The following is an 18652-nucleotide window of genomic DNA, read 5'->3' on the forward strand; positions in this document are numbered from 1 at the left end:
TGATGCAGCCGTTTGTAAGACAACACATTTATGGTTATTCCTGACATACAAAGTGTGCAACAGACACATTACATAGTTATCTATGATGTGCATTAATGAGGAAAAGGACAAAACTTCTTCTGAATTTAGACTTTCATTGATTTCCAGCTTTGATATTTCATTTCCCAACATTTTCACATAGAACAGTTTAACAGGTAGAATTAGAGGAAAAGCGACTGGAAGAAATGCAAAATGAAAATCTCATGAACAGAGAGAAGATTAAGATCCTGACGGAAGAAAATGAGAGAAAGAGCGGTGAATTACGTAGAAAAATTATCCTACCAGCTTCAAGAAAAAGAGGGTATTATTAAGGAGAAACAATGGGCTCTCCAGGATAAGAATCAAGAGCTCCTAGAAAAGATTGATGAAGCTTTGGAAAAAATTAAAGATCTGCTCCAAAAGGAGAGAAAAGAGAGCATAAAAGAGGAAAATATGGTCAAGAAGAATCAGGAGCTCCAAGAAAAGCTTGACGAAGCTCTAGAGAAACTTAAGGAAATTCACCAAGACAAGAAACAACAGCCCATAGAGCAGAGAGACCTGCAGAGCAAACTCCAAGGCATGGAGGAAAAATACAAAGCGCTGCAGGTGAAGCATGATAAAACTCTGCACAAAAATCAACAGTTGCTTCAAGACAAGAAGCAAATGGAAATGAAACAGAAAGCAACGGACTCCAAGCTTGAAGAGATGGAGGAAAAACACAGAGGGCTTCAAATAAGGTTAGATAAAACAGTGCACAGAAAGAAATTGTTTATCCAAGAGAGAGAGCAACAGGAAATGCTCAAGAAAGAAATGGACTGCAAACTTGAAGTCTTGGAAGAAAAATACAAAATGCTCCAAATAACTCTGAGGAAACACAGCAGAAAAATAAAGAGTTGCTTCACTAGAAAGCCCAACAGAAAATACAAAAGGAAGAAATTGATTGCAAGCTGAGGAACATTGAGAAACACAACGAAGGCTTGCAAGTAATTCTTGATGAAGCTCTGAAAAGAAATAAAGAGATCCTCCAAGACAAGAAACAACAGTCCACAGAGCAGAGAGACATGCAGAGAAAACTCCAAGGCGTGGAGGAAAAATGCAAAATGCTCCAAATAACTCTTGAGGAAACACTGCTCAAAAATAAAGAGTTGCTTCACGAGAAAGACCAACAGAAAATACAACAGGAAGAAATGGATTGCAAGCTGAGGAACATTGAGAAACACAACGAAGGCTTGCAAGTAATTCTTGATGAAGCTCTGAAAAGAAATAAAGAGATCCTCCAAGACAAGAAACAACAGTCCACAGAGCAGAGAGACATGCAGAGAAAACTCCAAGGCGTGGAGGAAAAATGCAAAATGCTCCAAATAACTCTTGAGGAAACACTGCTCAAAAATAAAGAGTTGCTTCACGAGAAAGACCAACAGAAAATACAACAGGAAGAAATGGATTGCAAGCTGAGGAACATTGAGAAACACAACGAAGGCTTGCAAGTAGGGCTGGGCCATATTATACCGTTCACGGTAATACCGGTATAATGTTAGGCAACGATAGGAAAATGAAATATCGCGATAGAATATGAGTAAAACGCGCATGCGCAGTGCCGTTGTTTTCATACGCACATGGCCGATTGTTGAATGAAATAGATGAACCAGAATTGGTTTGTAAAAATGGTTTAACTTCCGTGATGTGGAACTGGTTTGGTGTTTGTCCGTCAGATACACAACAAAGCACATTTTTTTGCAGAACATGCAAGCGGCTGTCCTTATTGTCGTATTTGTCGGACTAAGATGCTCTTAAATCTGGGAGTAATCTGGGTCCTAAACTCCGTATGCTTCAGGTCAAACAACACTGCAGCATCACTGAGAGTTAAAAACTGTCTAAATTCTTTCATCTTTAATAAAACGATCAGCATTGCTGCTTTACCAGGTGTAACTATGAAGTTTAACTTCCAGGCATCCATGAAAACAAAATTTATTACATTTAACGGAGTTAGAAGTTAGCAGGAAGCTAGCGGAAGTTAGCTCGCTAGTTTCGCTAGTTACCTAAGCATGATATTGCATGTTCTGACTGAGAGATTTCTGAAAAAATTAAAACGTACAGCTCTGCTATCACTTACAGCATAAATGAAGACAGGAAACTAAACAGCAGTGACGTTTGTAGGGTTACTGAAGTTGGGCTAGCTGGTATATAATGATGTGCTACGTGATCGCTAGCGACACAGCTATGTTAGCATAACATAAACAGTGAAGCTGGAGGACGAACACTAACACTTTCCCACTTATAAAAGTTAACGTTAAGGTTCCTGATAGTTGGAGACAAATTCAGTCGCATGGCAGGATGCTGTAAACGGACCAAACTTCAGTCAGGAGAACAACTGAGATAATCAATCCACAATATGAGGTCAGTCATTAATATACTGCAACAACATGGGAATAGAGCAGCTGCCAGAGAATTCAACATTAATGAATCAATGGTACAGAAGTGGAGGAAGCAAGAAGAATGAGTTTAATAAAGTTTGATTTATCTGACTGCTTTGTTTCGCTTAATGTGCCTTATAATCCCGTGCACCTTATGGTCCGAAAAATACGTACTGCACACTGCCGTTTAATGTTGCAAAGCACCTCTTAATACTTAATACCACTTCAGTGGATATTATACATGGTTATGCTCAGTATATGTCAGCCCATTTCTACTGGAAATGCCTTTTGGTTAAACTTTCAGCAAGAAATTTGCATTTGCACTGTTACATTTTTATAAAGCTTTAATGTACATAAAAACCAGCTTCTTGTTTAAGTGAAAATAAATGGAAGGTTGTCTTTTTGCGCTAGTAATGTTGTGGAGTTGTATTTTGTCTCGCATCAATTATATCGTCAGTTATATCGTTATCGCAAATTTTCAAATATATATCGTGATAAATATTTTTGGCCATATCGCCCTGCTCTACTGGGAAGTTGAGTATATTGGATGTTTAATGGTAGAAACAGACTTTTTAGACTTCTAGAGACTGACTGATGTGAGTTTAAATCAAATCTGAATCCGATGTGCTTATCTTCCTAGTTGTGGTCTGCACAGATGTCAGGTTTTTAAAACGAATTAAAGGGCAATAGTGTGATCTTTTGTATTTATTTATTTATTTCCTTTTCTTTGTCCTTCTTTTAAGAAATCTGTATTGAAATAAAAAAAAGAGCAAGGGCTTTTATTTTGTCCTGATGAAAACCACTTTACTATACTTGACATAATTCTTTTTTATTTACACAGATATGCAGATATACTACATGTGTAACATTCATTTCATTGTTTAAATATTTAATAATAAAGTACATGAATAACTTGAGCTTATTATATATCATAGTAAAGTATATTTCCTATTAACTGGGCAGGTCATTCTCTTCCTCTTGACAACGCTGTCTTTAAAGAAAAATATATAATTCTCTATATTCTCTATAGAGAATATATCTATATATTAGGGGTGCAACTATACTCGTATCGATATTGAACCGTTCGATACAGTGCTTTCGGTTCAGTACGCATATGTACAAGGCTGGACTGGGACAAAAAATCGGCCCGGGCATTTTGACTAGAGACCGGCCCACCAGGATAAAGATTGAAAATGTGACGTCATTCAGGGGTAAAACCGCAAAGGATTCTGGGAACTTGTGGCAAGAGGTACTAGCACACGCAGGCTTTCAATTGAACTCAGTTACACAGCAATAAAAAGAAACCCAAAAAATGGCAAGAAGCTGTTGTATTATTAACTGCAATAGCCGGTCGCATGACAGCCATGGGAAGCCGACGGGTAAAGAGATCTTTTTTTTTTTATCGGATTATGTCATTGAAGAGAAATTTTTTAAGCCATGTTTCCGAAGTAAGAGCCGACGGATGGTCTGGATATACCAAATATAACGTCTCAGAACACTCCAGCTCACATGTTAGTCTGCTCCAAGCATTCCCACAAAGGTCAGAGTTTTGTAGTAGTTAATATGTCATTTTTCTTAACATAATTGGTGATATAGGTTACAAGCAAGTCTGGCGCTGAACAGAAATTGTCGCGCTATGCTCCTTTATTTATTGTGCATAAATAGTGAATTGTCCTGACACAATATTGTGTTTCGCTTCTGTTATTACCATGGTACATTGACAAAAACATATACTTTTATTCACAGGATAAAACAGTTGTTTTGTATCACTAATTGTCCAGTGCGATTAAAACATACAATATTATTGTCACTGCTACATTTCTGTAATGCTACCAGAAATTATTTCCACTACTAATTAATTACGGTTGAGCTCAAAAGTTATATTAATAAACGGTTAACGAATGTGTATTGATGACGACGATTTGTGAGACTGGTAAACTTACCTTTGTTCGTACGATGGTCTTTTGTTCTACACGGTGCATTTCAAGGTCCTGTACCCATCCGTTGGTAAACTGTACCTGGTCTTGTTGCTGTGACCTGAAGTTACTAAACTTCATGAGTGTATGCACTCACTCCAAGAACCGTATAATTATAAATCTGCGCGTGGTGAAAGTTGGGCAGCACGCTAAGGTCTTTTGTCCACTCTGTGTGCTCGTAAGGGTCTGACCCATTCACTCCTTTGATTTTTTCCTCGTATCTTTTCTTTGTCTTTTCGTCAAGTCTGTCTTTGTACGGACTGGCATTGTTCTCCTTTTGTTTTGTACATTCCTTTTTTGTGCGGCAAAGAAAAAACAAGAAGGTATTGGAACCGGGGATAGTGATGTGCGGATCGATCCTGAAATATCGATTCCTCCGATACCAATCATTTATGTTCTAGAATCGATTCTCACGTTAAAATATCGATGTTTTAGTAATATAGGGTGAATTTGTAGTTTATCATTAACAGGAACACAGTGGAAAGAAACTATAACATTCGGATTGTCTACATTCAAAGGAACTACTTCCTCTTCCGCCTTTCATTGTCATGTGCGAAATACGGCTGTATAAATGCCTCGCAGCCCCTTGGCGCGCGCACTCACAAAAATGGCTATGCGTAATTGTGCGGACGTATTTTACCTCCAAACAGCTGAGATGTGGTTTGCGATACATGTGGCAAAAAAGTGAGGTGTTTTGGCTATCCGGTTGTTCAGTCTGACGTCACTAGCAGTGTCTGGGTCTAAACTCCGCTGCAGGTCCATATATCAAACGATCACTATGGCATTACTGAGAGTTGAAAAACTGTCTAAAGTCTTTCATCTTTAATAAAATGATCAGCGTTCTGCTCTACCAGGTGTAACAATTGAGTTTAACATCCAGGCATCCATGAAAACGGAATTTATGACATTTAACGGAGTTGGAAGTTAGCAGGAAGTTAGCTCGGTAGCTTCTATCTAAATACAATATAGCATGTCCTGACTGCAGGGTTTTGGAAACAAATTAAAACGTACAGCTCTGTTATCACTTCCAACATAAATGAAGACAGAAAACGAAACAGCAGTGACGTTTGTAGGGTCACTGAAGTTGGGCTAGCTGGTATATAATGATGTGCTACGTGACCGCTAGCGACACAGCTATGTTAGCATAATATGAACAAGCTAACTTTTTTTCCACTCAATAAAAGTTAACGTGAGTGTTCTCGGTGGTCAGGAACAAATGTAATCGCATGGCAGGGTGCTGTAAAAGGACCAAACTTCAGCCAGGAGAACAACAGAGATAATCCATCCACAATACGAGGTTAGTCATTCATATACTGCTGCATGGGCTGGGCTGTAGTTACATCCTAAGGTTTTAAAAACTCATCTTAAATAAATGATTAGCGGTAATAAAAGCAGAGGGAGGTCAGCAGTGATCACTGACTGTTTTAGGAGCTTTTTGAGATCAAATATAAGAAAATACATAACATTAAACATGTTAACAACACAAAAGCCATATTAAACGCAGACTACTTTAGACCCGGAAGTAGGATTCATCGTGTCATCACTGAACAACCGGATACTTGCCAACCTTGAGACCTCAGAATTAGGGAGACATTCAAAGGGGCTGTTGGGGGGTGATAAATACATTTTGCAGTGTTTATTTATCGGATAAAATACGTTAAATGTCACCGTTATTATTGGCGGGCCCGGAAACAGCGGGGGTGTCCAAATTCAGAGGCTGTTTCCACCTGAGGACCCAGCCTTCGCGGTCTAAAGAAAGCCGGGTAGTACGTCACGAGCTCCCTCGGTGGAGTGAAACTCTCCCGTCTGCTCCTTGCTATCTAAAATATAACCGGGCGCTGGCGTAAACTCTGGACCGTCTCACACTTTGTTTAATTAGTCTTCTGTTTGATGTTTATTCAGCTGTGTGAAAACCCCGGAGGAACCCTCCTGAGGGATTAATAAAGTTAAATTTAATTTACTTTAATCTAATCTAATCTAATAACTTTAATCTCAGCCAAACCAATTTACTCACCAACAAATAAAACACTGAAAAAGCCAAACAATAACATTTTTAAGTTATCAAAGTGACTTATATATCATGTTTAACCTGAGTAGTGAAAGACCGCGGGTGTTTGAAAACGATGTGTCGGTTGGCTCAGATATTTGAAGTTTACACAGCTACATTCTCACCTGAAAATATCTTAAAAGTTTTTTTGCAACCCAGAAAGAGAAGTAAGAGTAATATTAAAACGAAGTCGCTGCCGCCATTGTTGGAAACTGGAATTGGCTGGGCCGCGCTTTGAATTCTGCGATATGGTTTTTCAATTTTGTTGTCGAGGTGGAAAATCGGGAGAAATTCGGGAGAATGGTGGCTCCGGGAGATTTTCGGGGGGGGGGGGGGGGGGGCACTGAAATTTGGGATTCTCCCGGAAAAATCAGGAGGGTTGGCATGTATGGTTGTGGCAACATCACTAACCTTGTCAAACACCTCAGAGTAAATCATATCACAGAATATGACGAGCGTATGTTGAGGCGAACTGAAGAGGAGGACCGGGACAGGTGCTGCTAGGGCGAGACAGACGTCTCTCACGGAATCCTTTAGTGATGCAGGCAGGCAAGGTGTTCAAATAGGCACTTCAGTTTTTTTCATTTCTATATGATGAACTCTGCACTATTAAGTGATAAGAACAAGTAATCTGATGTCCTGTAATCATTATGACGCTATAATTTGAGATACAATAAATAAAATAAGTTTTTGTACAGAGTATCGGTATCGGATCAGTATCGTCGATACCACCCTGAATATTACTTGGTATCGGATCGGAAAGAAAATCAGTGGTATCGCACATCACTAACCGGGGAATGAACGTTTTGCGATGCCGCAAATGCTTGCATTTGATATGGTACTTGAATTGTTTTGCCACGAGTTCCCGGCATGCAATGCGCGAAAATCACGTGATTGCTAAACAAGGGGTCGGGTGCATTCGGCCTCCTCGGCTGTAATTGGTCCAGCCCAGAGTCGATCATGACCAATTGGCCAATCCAACACCTTTCATTATATATACACCCTAAAAAAAAAATAAAAAAATCCATCGGCCCATAAAAACAAAAAATCGCCAGCGGCCCACCGGGCAAATGCCCGGTATGCCCGATGGCCAGTCCAGCTATGCATATGTATCGAATAATACAACATTTTTAAATTTATTTTATCAACTTTCTTTCTGACGATGCTGTCTGTGTTGTCCTGGATGGCCGCTAACTTTCTGCTTCTTAATTCAGATAAAACTGAGGTTATTGTACTTGGCCCTGAAAATCTTAGAAATATGGTATCTAACCATCTCTAAAATTAGAAATATCCTGTCTCAGAGTGACGCTGAAAAACTAGCTTTGCATTGATGACTTCCAGGCTGGACTACTGTAGATGATTATTATCGGGAAGTCCTAAAACTCCCTGAAAAGCCTTTAATTAATCCAAAATGCTGCAGCAAGCGTACTGACAGGGACTAGAAAGAGAGAGCATATTTCTCCTGTGTTGGCTTCCCTTCATTGGCTCTCTGTTAAATCCAGAATTGGATTCAAAATCCTGCTCCTCACATACAAGGTGAAGTGCACTCATGTTGTGTGACGGCTGTGTGCGGACAGGAATAGGACCCAAGGTGCAGACTCCAGAGACAAACTTAAACCAAAACAGCTTTAATGCTGAATTCAAACATAACATAACTGGAAAAAAATCAAATAAACTAACACCGGTGGACTGACAAAACACACAGCAAAATAAACGGTAGATCGCAACACTGACAAACTGAAACACAGGGCTTAAATACATAGAGGGAGCAATCAGGGAATGGGCAACAGGAGGGAAACACAGCTGGGGCAAATCAGGCCTAACGAGACAAAGGAGAAGCAAAACCAAACACATTAACATGAGACATGGACTTTCAAAGTAAAACAGGAAACCCAAAACACAGACTGAACAAAAGACACAGACTCACATGCAAGCACTACAACAGAGGGAACAGAGACGTGGGACCAGGACAGACACAGACACTGACTGGATGTGGGGATACAGCAGACAGGGGAGACAGCAACTAAGGAACACAGACAGAAAACCAGAACACTAAAACTCTAACCAACCCCACCCAGAGAACCTAAACTAAGAATGATCCTAAAACCCATAAAGCAAAGCTAGAATATAATGAAATAACAAAATCAAAGAACCAAAAACACAAAACACTGGGTCAACGACCCAGGGACCCTAACAACTCATGCACACAGGTACACACACTATCTTGGGCTGCCTCTAAAAATATCTTGTATTATCAGTACTGTGAGCTGTTCAGTAACATTGCCACTGTTATTTATGCATATGTTGGTTTTTGCTGTGGTTTCTCTGCTGTTTTCTTTTTCTTTTTTTCTCAATAGGTGCAGAAGCATTTCTCCTCTTTCAGCCTTTCAGTCATATTCTCTAATGAAATATGACTATCAAGTGGACCATAATAGTACCTTATATACACTTGTTACAACCAAGGTATACAAGGTATAACCAAGACCACAGAGGGTGCCACTCGTGTCTGCTAAAAACAGACAGCTGAGTCTACAATTCCCAAGGGATCAGCAAAATTAGACAGTAGAAGACTGGAAAGTGTTGCGTTGTCTGACATGTCTTCCTGCTGTAAAATTTGGGTAGTAGGGTCAGAATTTGTCTTCCTGCCAAGTATAATGCTGGTGTTCACATTAGACACTAGACAGCAGACAGGTCAGTAGTCACTGTAAAATCTAATTAGTTTGCAGAACTAAAAAAAAACTATGCAAACTCGTTGCCTTGAAAAAATTGAGTAAAGCTTACTTAAGACGGCTAATTTAGGGCAACTTATTGATTTTGAGTATGCATTGTGTACTCGGTGACCTTTAGCTTGCCAAATCAAAATATGCTAGCTTCAAAAGGAATTTAAGTCCAATTGTCCACTATAAAATATTATTGTATTAAAGCAATTCAAAACTGCCTAATTTTTTGTTCCTTGTTTCATCATTTTGAACATTTTCAATATAAATGTTCAAAATCGTGTTGAAAATTTGTCGATCAAATATAACACTGCAGGGCAGGCTATAACACAGGCTACAACAATAACACTACAATATTTTATGTGTTTCTCAAAGGTTAAAAGCCCAAAGGCTAAACAGCAATTTTGTAGTTCTTTCCAGATTTTAAATTAAAATAAATCTGGTTGAGAAAATATGCACATAATATGGGCACAAAATATGCACTTGTGCAATATAAGTTCTATTTTTTTTGGGGGGGGGGGGGCATGAACCCTCATGTGTACTTTTGGGGTAGGAAAATCAAACATTTATATGTCATCAGGCATCCCAAGAAAAATCCAAACCAGTGTTTGTTGCAGAAGTAGTTTTATTTGTAATTGAACTTCATTTCAAGGCATCAATTTTTCCAGGCTTTAAATCAAGGTTGCACTCTCAGTTAGTGTTGCATTTGAGCATGTGATCTCCACATGATGAGAGATACCGAAATGTGTGAGCTATTCTGGGTTATCTCACATAAACCCTGTGAAATACAGCATCTGGTCATTCAGGTGGAAAAATCAGAGAGGGTCCCATAATAATGCATAAATGTACTTCAGATTACTTTGATGGAAATGACATTATTTTTCAAGGCAAATTCCATATACAAAAACAGCTTATGACATATATGTTATGAGCTTTGATGTTTTTTATGTGTTAAAGCTCTGTGTGATAACCAAATGTAGTTTCCATTGAAGAGAAAAAAAACTGGAGATGTTTATCCTTAAAAAGATTGATACATATTTTTTTTTAAAATGTGATTCAAATATAACTTCAATCATATAAATACATAATTAATTAAGATAACACCTCAAAAAGCACACTGGTGTGTTTTGCATAAAAGGTGCAATTGTGATGAAGTGACATGACTTATGGGTCTGGGTAATGTGAGTGCTGCTTTCGGATTGTTCGAGTGAATTTGTAATTTATTATTTTCTTTTAACTGCACACACACTTGAACAACATAAAGGCTGTGTGCTCCTTTGTGGTATGCCTGGCATTCCTGATAGCACACAACTCACAACAATAACACAAAAGACTGCTTTCAAGCAAGGTCTCACGGCTGGTGTGTCGGTGTATGCCGGCATGGACTGGTCCCAGCACCACACTCCATAAGGGAAGAAAACTTTAATAATCAATGCACAGCAGCTGTACTAACCAGCTCCACCTGGCACTGCTCTCTGAACTCCCTCAGCCACCTCTCTTTATGCAGCTGGGGAAAACTACAGCTCACTACCACACAGGCTCACTGGCTGACTTAGGTTGGGGAACCAGCCTGTTTTGTTGTTGCAGTTGCAAGCTTCAAATAACAGCAAAACTCACAAGGTGTGTAATGTGTAATGCACCAGTCGTAGTGACAGTGTGACTTGAGATAGTGAGCTCCAACTCATCACATGCTGACGCTTCTTTACACATCATTTTTCAACATGCGGGACAAATGTTTCAAAGAAATGTTGGCAAGCCAAGGCAATTTTAAAAAAAAATTAACCAAGCAGTTTTCTTGCTTTCTTCAGATACAAAAGTAATCACTGAGTGACAATAAAGTGGAAAGCATCAGCTCTTAATTTGTCATTTAAAACACCATCTCTCACTCTTATTTTTATTGAGCGTCATTTGCTAACAGGGTAATTTGTTCCAATGTTGCAACAGTTGGTGTTTCAATCCAAAGGACACTTTTTTTTGGACTGACATGAATCTACAGAGCCGTGAAGCTAGATCCAGCATGAAGCCAGTGGCTGGACTCCTTCATGCAGTGAAGTCACTGCAGTTTGACATGGTCTCAACAGAGGGTGGTACTAGTTTTCATCCTGCATACTAGTACTGCAGAACATTGGTCATCAACCAGATTGGCAGGCATACATTTATGTTATCCATCCATCCATCCATCCATCCATCAGGAACAATAGGTCAGGAGGAGACTGCGAGTGGTTAACCCCAGGAGAGCCTGAAGGCCTCCACTATCATTCCCGTCCCCCCAAAAACTGGTATAGACAGCCTCGATGACTACAGACCTATAAACCTCACGTCTACAGTCATGTAGTGCTTTGAGCGGATAGTGTCAGTGTCAGCACATCAGAGACGATCTACCCTACCCCCTCGACCCCTACCAGTTTGCTTACAGAACAAATCAGTCCACGGAGGATGCCATCACCATCACCCTTCACACAGTGCTGAGCCTTCTCGAGAACAGGGAGAGCTATGTGGAGACAGTCTTTGTGGACTATAGCTCAGTGTTCAACACCATAATCCCAGACATCCTCACCAAAAAACTGGACCATCTTCATATTCCCCCTGTCACCTGCTCCTGGATCAAAGACTTCTTCACCAAACAGCCTCAATCAGGCCTACTCAGTCCCCACCTTTCCCCTCCCCTGATACTCAGTACCAGATCTACTGCACACTTATGAGTGCACACCAACCCACCCAACAAATGCTCTTTACATCACCGTGGTTTGGCTCATCTCTGATGGAGATGGGGCAGTGACAGGGCGGAGGTAGAACATGTCCCACTGGTGCTCAGAAAATAACCTGAAACTGAACATCCTTAAAACAAAAGAGCTCAGGAGGCACAGGAAGATCCACTCCCCAATTATTATAAATTGAAAACGGGTGGAATCTGTCTCCAACTTCAGATTTCTGGGCACCCACATGTCCACCGATCTCACCTAAACCCACAACACCAAGCCACAGCAGTGGCTGCACTTCCTTCGTGCCCTGAGAAAGAACAATCTGGACCAGAAGCTGCTGCTGGCCTTCTACACCTCCTCAGTGGAGAGTGTGCTCTCCTACTGCCTGGGTGTTTGGTACACAGGGCTCACAACTGAGAGCAGGTTGCACAGAGAGTAATTAACATGGGGGCACACCAAGTTGTTCACAAGCCAGCCAAGATAGAATTGCTCCAGCGACTTATGGGTGTGCCACAGAAAGCCATCCTAATCAGGTGCCCAAACCACCTCAACCACCACCATGCTGCAGCCCATCAGAATCAACACGAAGTGTGTGGAAAACGTGTCCAGCTTCAAGTTCCTGGGTGTGCATATAGACACAGACCTCCAATGAAGCTCAAACACCTCTGCAGTAGTGAAGAAGCTCCGACAGCGTCTCCATTTTCTGAAAATCTTCAGAAAAATGGACCTGAAGACGGAGCTGCTGATCGTCTCGATTGAAAGTGTGCTGGTATACGGCATCTGTGTGTGGTTCTCCAGCTGCACCACGGCACACAAAAAGGCACTTCAGCGGGTGATTAATATGGGCCAAAAAATCATTGGCCATCCTCTTACCTCCCTGAAGCAGCTGTACAGCACTCGCTGTCTCAGGAAGGCACACAGCATCCTACGGGACTGTACACAGCCAGGACACTGGGTGTTTAAGCTGCTGCCATCTGGCAGGAGACTCAAGGACAGCTTTTACAACAGGGCAATAGCCCTAATCAGTATTTTTTTTTTTTTAATTTTTTAATATAATAATATTAATGTGCAATAAACATTCACTCATTCTTTTATTTATTAAGCCATTCCTATTTTTTGCTCATACTTTTCTTGCACTTTTAAAAAAAATGAAAAGTTACTGTGTTTTTTTGTGTTTTCTTGCTTTTAGTTGCGCTTGGTGCTGACGTTGGACAGTTTCCAATTTTGTTGTACTATTGTACTAGGTATGAATGGGCAATGGCAATAAAGAGTTATCTTAACTGCCTAATTTCAATGTGGAGAAGCAATGGCTCTACTCTGCACCATTGTGAACGTGAAGCATTTAATCTCCTAGTTTAAATTTCTATAAGTCCCACTTTTTTAATGGCGTAGTTAGCATTCATGTGAATTGAATGCAGTTTTCCTCTCAAGTTCAGGACATGATGCTGAAGTTTCCTTCAAGCACCTTGAGAACTTCTCTATAAGAACAAAAATCCAGTGGAGGCCTGGAGCTCCAGCTGTGGGGAGGTGAGGGCACTTTAGTTTAGGGGGTGCCACAGTCCCCCCTGCCATATCCCCTTGGAGCTCAACCACCTCTAAAGGTGCTGTCAGTTCATTACCGACTGTGTCATCAGCTGCTGACATACATATGTGTGCTGCTACTAGTGGGTTCCCATCATCAGGTTAACAATGCTATTGTTTTCTCATTTTAAAAGCTGTGGCCATCATGTTCCAACAAGTGACTACTTGAGAGAATTAAAGCTGAGTAACCTGTGCATAGGTGCTCTGTCACTTAACTCCACCTCCAATGGTCCCTGAACCAGTATGCCCTACCTCTCTGATGGTAGTTGGGCAAAAACCACACCCCACTTTGACATAAAGGAAAGGCCATAACAGTTAGTACACCCAGATATCAGGCTGCTGCTAAGCAAAGATGAAGCTCCTTGCTGTCCTTGTACTCTGTTTGACCCTGGGTTTCAGCAGTAAGTCATTTATTTTTTAACCCGTCTTTGCATTTTTATTATGATCATATTACAGGCAGAACAAGGATGTCAGTGTGTTTATAACACCAGTCTGTCCGGTTTGTTTCCAGATACGCTGGACTCATGTCAGGGACGATGTGGTTATGGAACAGATAGCAATTACTCGTGCCAGTGCAACCCAGCGTGTGAGCGCTACAATGACTGCTGCTCAGACTACGCTGCATTATGTAAAGGTACGTGACAGAAGTACAATCTTGATGATATTTGATACCAAAAACATGTGCATTTGCCATTATTAGAGTTTGTGGTAAGCTATTAGTATCAGTATTTATTTTCTTGTAAGGGCAGGTGTGGTGAGAGTTACAACTCTCAGAACGAGTGTCACTGTAACTCCCTGTGCCCCCAGTACAACAACTGCTGCAATGACTACACCGAACTCTGTTACAGTAAGACCAAAATATGTGTCGTGAGTAGCTGACCCCACCTCACGTGCCAGATGGTGTCTCTACACTACTAGCTGTTTAGTTTGTGTTCTACAAAATCTTCCACTACCACCCCCCCTGGTTGCTTTCACACGGCTAACGAGTTCCAACAAGCAGCAAGACAGCGGGCTGTGGGGTCCTGTGTCCCAAAATCTGAATTTCTCAATCTGTCCTCTATGTCAGTAACATCATAGCTGAATCACTAATTCCAGCTTTAGGCAATTAACCTTATTTTGTATATTGCATTTAAGGGGATAATTTTGTTCATTAATTTGGGAGTTTTAGTTTCTAGTTAGATTTTAGTTTAAAATGACTATATATATATATATATATATATATATACACACACACACACAACAAATTAATGCGACGAACTGAGATCAAAGCTGTGTTTCAAAATGATTTTAATTTGTGGGGCTCTTTGAATTGATGAGTTCAACCAAAAGTGGGTACTCTGCTACTTTTATTAATTAATTAAATTCATTATCTGTCATAGATAAATAAATAAATAGCTAATTTTATATCTGAACCTCTCTCATAATTCATCTCAGCGCCCTTTTATTTATCTTGGAGTGTCCAGCCTTTAGGTTGGGGACCTCTGGACTAAGCAACAAACTTCATGTAAATTACTTAAATGTAACTGTGCTTTGACCACTTATATTTTAGAGTAAATTTTCTTTTATAAATTAATACATTCAGAGTCATGAAGATTTTTATCATCTAGATGCATAATGAGAACTAATTTTCTTAATTTCTTTCTTTTGACGTATTATAGTTGTAATGTAGTATTTTTATATTGTGCCACAGATCCATATTGTGCTTTTGCTACTTTTTCTTACCTACAATAATCTAAACACTTTTTATTGGCTTGTGTGTCAGCAACTCATGGGCAAAGCTTTTTTTTTTTAGTATATGTCCAGCAGGTGTCATTGTTGGGCTAGTCCATATAATGAACGGAGATTAAAAGGGTTCAGTTTGTTCATTCCCTAACTGCATCTGTTGCCTCTATGTTGAGTATAACCCAGTGGTGGAAGATGTATTTTGATACATGAAAGCAGCAATACTAGAGTATAAAGATACTCCAGCTTTCATTGTGGAAAGTTGATGTTTTATGGTTTGTGTGGTGATCTAAACAGCGGTTTAAATGTGATCTCTGACTCAAGCAGAGTTAAGTTGGACTATTTCACATACTGTTTTTAACGTGACTTATTTACATTCCTGTTATCTGTACTCTGACATCTCCAGTAACACACATATGTGCATGTATTTTGTAGATGCGGGTGGTACCGTAACTGATGCAGAGATCAAGTCTATCTCTGAGAGACTTTATTCTCTGGACTCAAACAAGGCTTCAGCCTCAGACTTGGTCATTGACCCTCAGGCTCTGGTGGCCGACTCTCAGACCAGCTCTGAGACAGATCGCTCCTCAAAGCCGTGAGAAAAGCCGTTTTATCAGCACAGCAATCTCTCGCTACATAGCAGTTTTTCTATGTCCTAAATCTTTTTTTTTCTGCTTTCAGCTTGTTCAGCTACCTGAATGAGAATGCTCTCTTCTCCAAGCCCACCTACGCTGCTCTGCTGTCTGTGCTGGACAACTACAACAGGATGACTGGACAGGCAGAGAACTTCAGCTCTCAGCAGGTGGCTGAGCAGGACAAGTTTGTCAGGGAAACTATGTCCAACACTCAGCTGGGACGGGAGCTGTTTGCTTTTCTCTACAACAAGGGTAAAACATTTCTATGCATGATATTTCACCTTCACGCATCCTCAGCAATACTTGAAGGTCGGGTACGGTTATCCTCGTGTGTTTTCAATGTCTGTGTTTATATCTTAAGGCATTTACAAATCAGAGGAAGACTTCATTCAGGACCTGAAGATGATGTGGTTTGGTCTGTACTCTCGCAACAACAACCAGCTGGACTCCAGCGGCTTTGAGCACATCTTTGCAGGTTTGGACAGAGCAGATTTCTTTTGAACATCTTATTTATTTGAAAACATATTCTCTTTTTTGTACTATTTTAAAACCACATTCTCTAACAGGAGAGATCAAGGGAGGAAAGGTTTCCGGTTTCCACAACTGGATCCGGTTTTATCTTCTTGAAAAAAGTGGAAAGCTAAACTACTACAGCCACAGCTTCAATGGGCCTGTAAGCACTGATGATAAAAATCCTAAAATACTCTTTTAATTTACAAAGGGCGCTGCATTCATTTTTTTCTTTCTTGCTTCAGTGGACTACATTTCCTGATGTCTTGGGGATGCAGTTCATGTGGGACGGCTACTACAAGCAGGTTGGCTCTGCGGTCATTGGCTGCAGCCCGGAATTTGACTTTGCCATTTACAGCCTCTGCTACATCACTCGTCCTGGAAAACAGTGAGTAAATGTTCACATCCTGTGACGCCTTATTGAACGTGGATCTGTTCTCATTTCTGCTGTCTATCATCATCCTTAGGTGTCATCTAAGTGTGGGAGGGAAAACGCTCATTATTCAGACTTACACCTGGGATAATTCCTCCTATGGAGATGGGAAGAAGTTCATTGGCTCGGCCTATCCCGCATCCCCTTAAGGACTGACATTTCCCCCTAAACAATAAACAAATTGCAGAGCTGCCTGCAAGTGTTTCATTGCACTCATTATATAATTGTTTTGAAATCATTTTCCCAATAGTAGCATTTAAGTTCAAGTTCCCGAATTGAAAGATGTAATGTGATGTAAATTTGTCACAACCTTCCCTCCTGTATTAAAACAATACAGAGCAATAAATTAAAAAATACTTTATCTCCTAATGATGGTTTCTTTCTGATTATCTAGTTGCATAAACAAAACTGTAAACCAGCAATTAATCTGCAGTGAAACCTTTCAGAGAAGTCTCTCGGAGCATGAGAATGTGGCGATCTCTCAGGGGCACGATCAAGCTGTGCCTAATGGGGCAAAAAATGGGCGTTTACACACCGTGAGCGGGCACAACGCTGACACTAACCGTTCAGTCATAAGAGCGTGTGCACACTTGACACAATTGCTTATTGTCTTATGTAAGAGCAAAACAAAAAAACAGAAAACAAAATGCAGTCTTTTGCAGTATGAACTATAGAAACAAAGAGACATTAACAGATCTTGTTCTGCTTGACCTGCTCTGAACAGTAACCACCAGCTAAACCTGTTCTTATCAGCTGTCCATAAAGCTGCCAGTGTGTATAACTCCCCAGTGTGTGGGGTTAAGAATGTGTGTGTGTGTGTGTGTGTGTGTGTGTGTGTGTGTGTGTGTGTGTGTGTGTGCTTGTGCGTTTCTGCCTTTATAAATGGATGTGTATGTGTGTGTCCAGCTGGTATGGGGGTTGATTTTACTCTTTCACTCATCTAGGGTGACTAACAGGATAAATTCTGGTCTGCCGACAGAACAGGGGGGACACACTTGCTGCCCTGTTTAAAGAAAGTATTACAGGAGGTGGATCTGCCACTGATCCCATTGTCCACCAGTCTGTGTGCATTCATGCAAAACAAGAGCACAAGACCAGTCAGTCCGCAGGAAAACTCAGCCTTCAGCAATTCATCTGATTTAGGCCTCACATGTAGTCAAAGTGCTGCAGCAACATGACAATAAAGTTCGCCCAGGGAAGAATTTCTCTTGCTATTTTGTCAGACCATATTACATTTTCTTTGCTGGTGGCTCTGGAAATTAGAAGAGTAAATCTCCTCTCTTTTCACTCTGCCCTCTTTTTTAAGCCCCAGTGGAATCAAATTAAATCACAGTGGGGCAAATAAAAGGGGGAGAAAAAAAAGATTCAATTGTTTCTTTTGTCACTCACACAACTTCATAATCAAATTATAGCTGGCCACCCGCCAGCGTGTCCTCGCATCTCCCTCAAATGGGCTTCTCCTGGCACATCTCGTGAGCCACCTGACTTTTGTTTTGTAATTATATTATCCCGCTCTCTCTTTCGTGTGTTGCGGCTAATGGCTGAGCGGGCTAGCCCAGCTGCACACGCAGAAACAAAGCTGCTTATGGGGGCCAGACAATGGGCCTGTGGAAAAGGGACGCCTGAAGGCGGTCAGCCAATGAGCACGCTCAACAGGGGGCCAGCAGGGGGTTTAGGAAAGGGTTAAGGGGGTTTAGGGTTCAGCCACAGGGAGAGGAGGAGGAGGGGAGGGGCGTGTATTTTACCCAGTGGTGGGGTCCATCAGTGAGATGGTTAGTAGAAAGACACATGGTCACCATCACCCCAGTCTCCCCAGGGTCGATCCTGGGCTGGAGGGAGGTTCAAGTTTGGCTTAGAAGACTGGCCATTTCTAAAGTTGATGGGGGACCATGAAATA

The 18652-nt window shown here is 40.8% G+C and overlaps 1 protein-coding gene and 1 pseudogene across 2 annotated transcripts; both read left to right on the forward strand.

Moving 5' to 3' along the window:
• The first annotated feature begins 2 nt into the window (after window positions 1–2).
• LOC146709538 (uncharacterized) lies at window positions 3–11874 on the forward strand (annotated as a pseudogene).
• Window positions 11875–13752: 1878 nt separating this feature from the next.
• endou (endonuclease, polyU-specific) lies at window positions 13753–17124 on the forward strand. Of its 2 annotated transcripts, XM_085456550.1 has the most exons (8): window positions 13753–13856; window positions 13967–14089; window positions 15613–15772; window positions 15859–16064; window positions 16174–16287; window positions 16379–16485; window positions 16568–16710; window positions 16790–17124. In XM_085456550.1, the coding sequence occupies exons 1-8, from the start codon at window positions 13808–13810 to the stop codon at window positions 16902–16904; spliced, it is 1017 nt and encodes a 338-aa protein (XP_085312676.1). In that variant the 5' UTR covers window positions 13753–13807; the 3' UTR covers window positions 16905–17124. The 2 variants fall into 2 exon arrangements, with proteins under 2 accessions (XP_085312676.1, XP_085312677.1); XM_085456551.1 differs by lacking the exon at window positions 13967–14089 and having other exon boundaries at window positions 13755–13856.
• Window positions 17125–18652: the final 1528 nt, after the last annotated feature.

Source organism: Copadichromis virginalis, linkage group LG5 (genome assembly GCF_057382275.1).
Source record: "Copadichromis virginalis isolate Kocher_CV1m ecotype Utaka linkage group LG5, C_Virginalis_male_GT1.1, whole genome shotgun sequence".
Taxonomy (NCBI): Eukaryota; Metazoa; Chordata; class Actinopteri; order Cichliformes; family Cichlidae; genus Copadichromis; species Copadichromis virginalis.

Bases quoted from the DNA above. Each gene is read 5' to 3' on its own strand.
- endou (XM_085456550.1), top strand. From the start codon at position 13,808: ATGAAGCTCCTTGCTGTCCTTGTACTCTGTTTGACCCTGGGTTTCAGC. The intron at 14,090-15,612 runs GTACGTGACAGA...TGTATTTTGTAG, and splicing joins CTACGCTGCATTATGTAAAG to ATGCGGGTGGTACCGTAACT. The intron at 16,065-16,173 runs GTAAAACATTTC...TTATATCTTAAG, and splicing joins TGCTTTTCTCTACAACAAGG to GCATTTACAAATCAGAGGAA.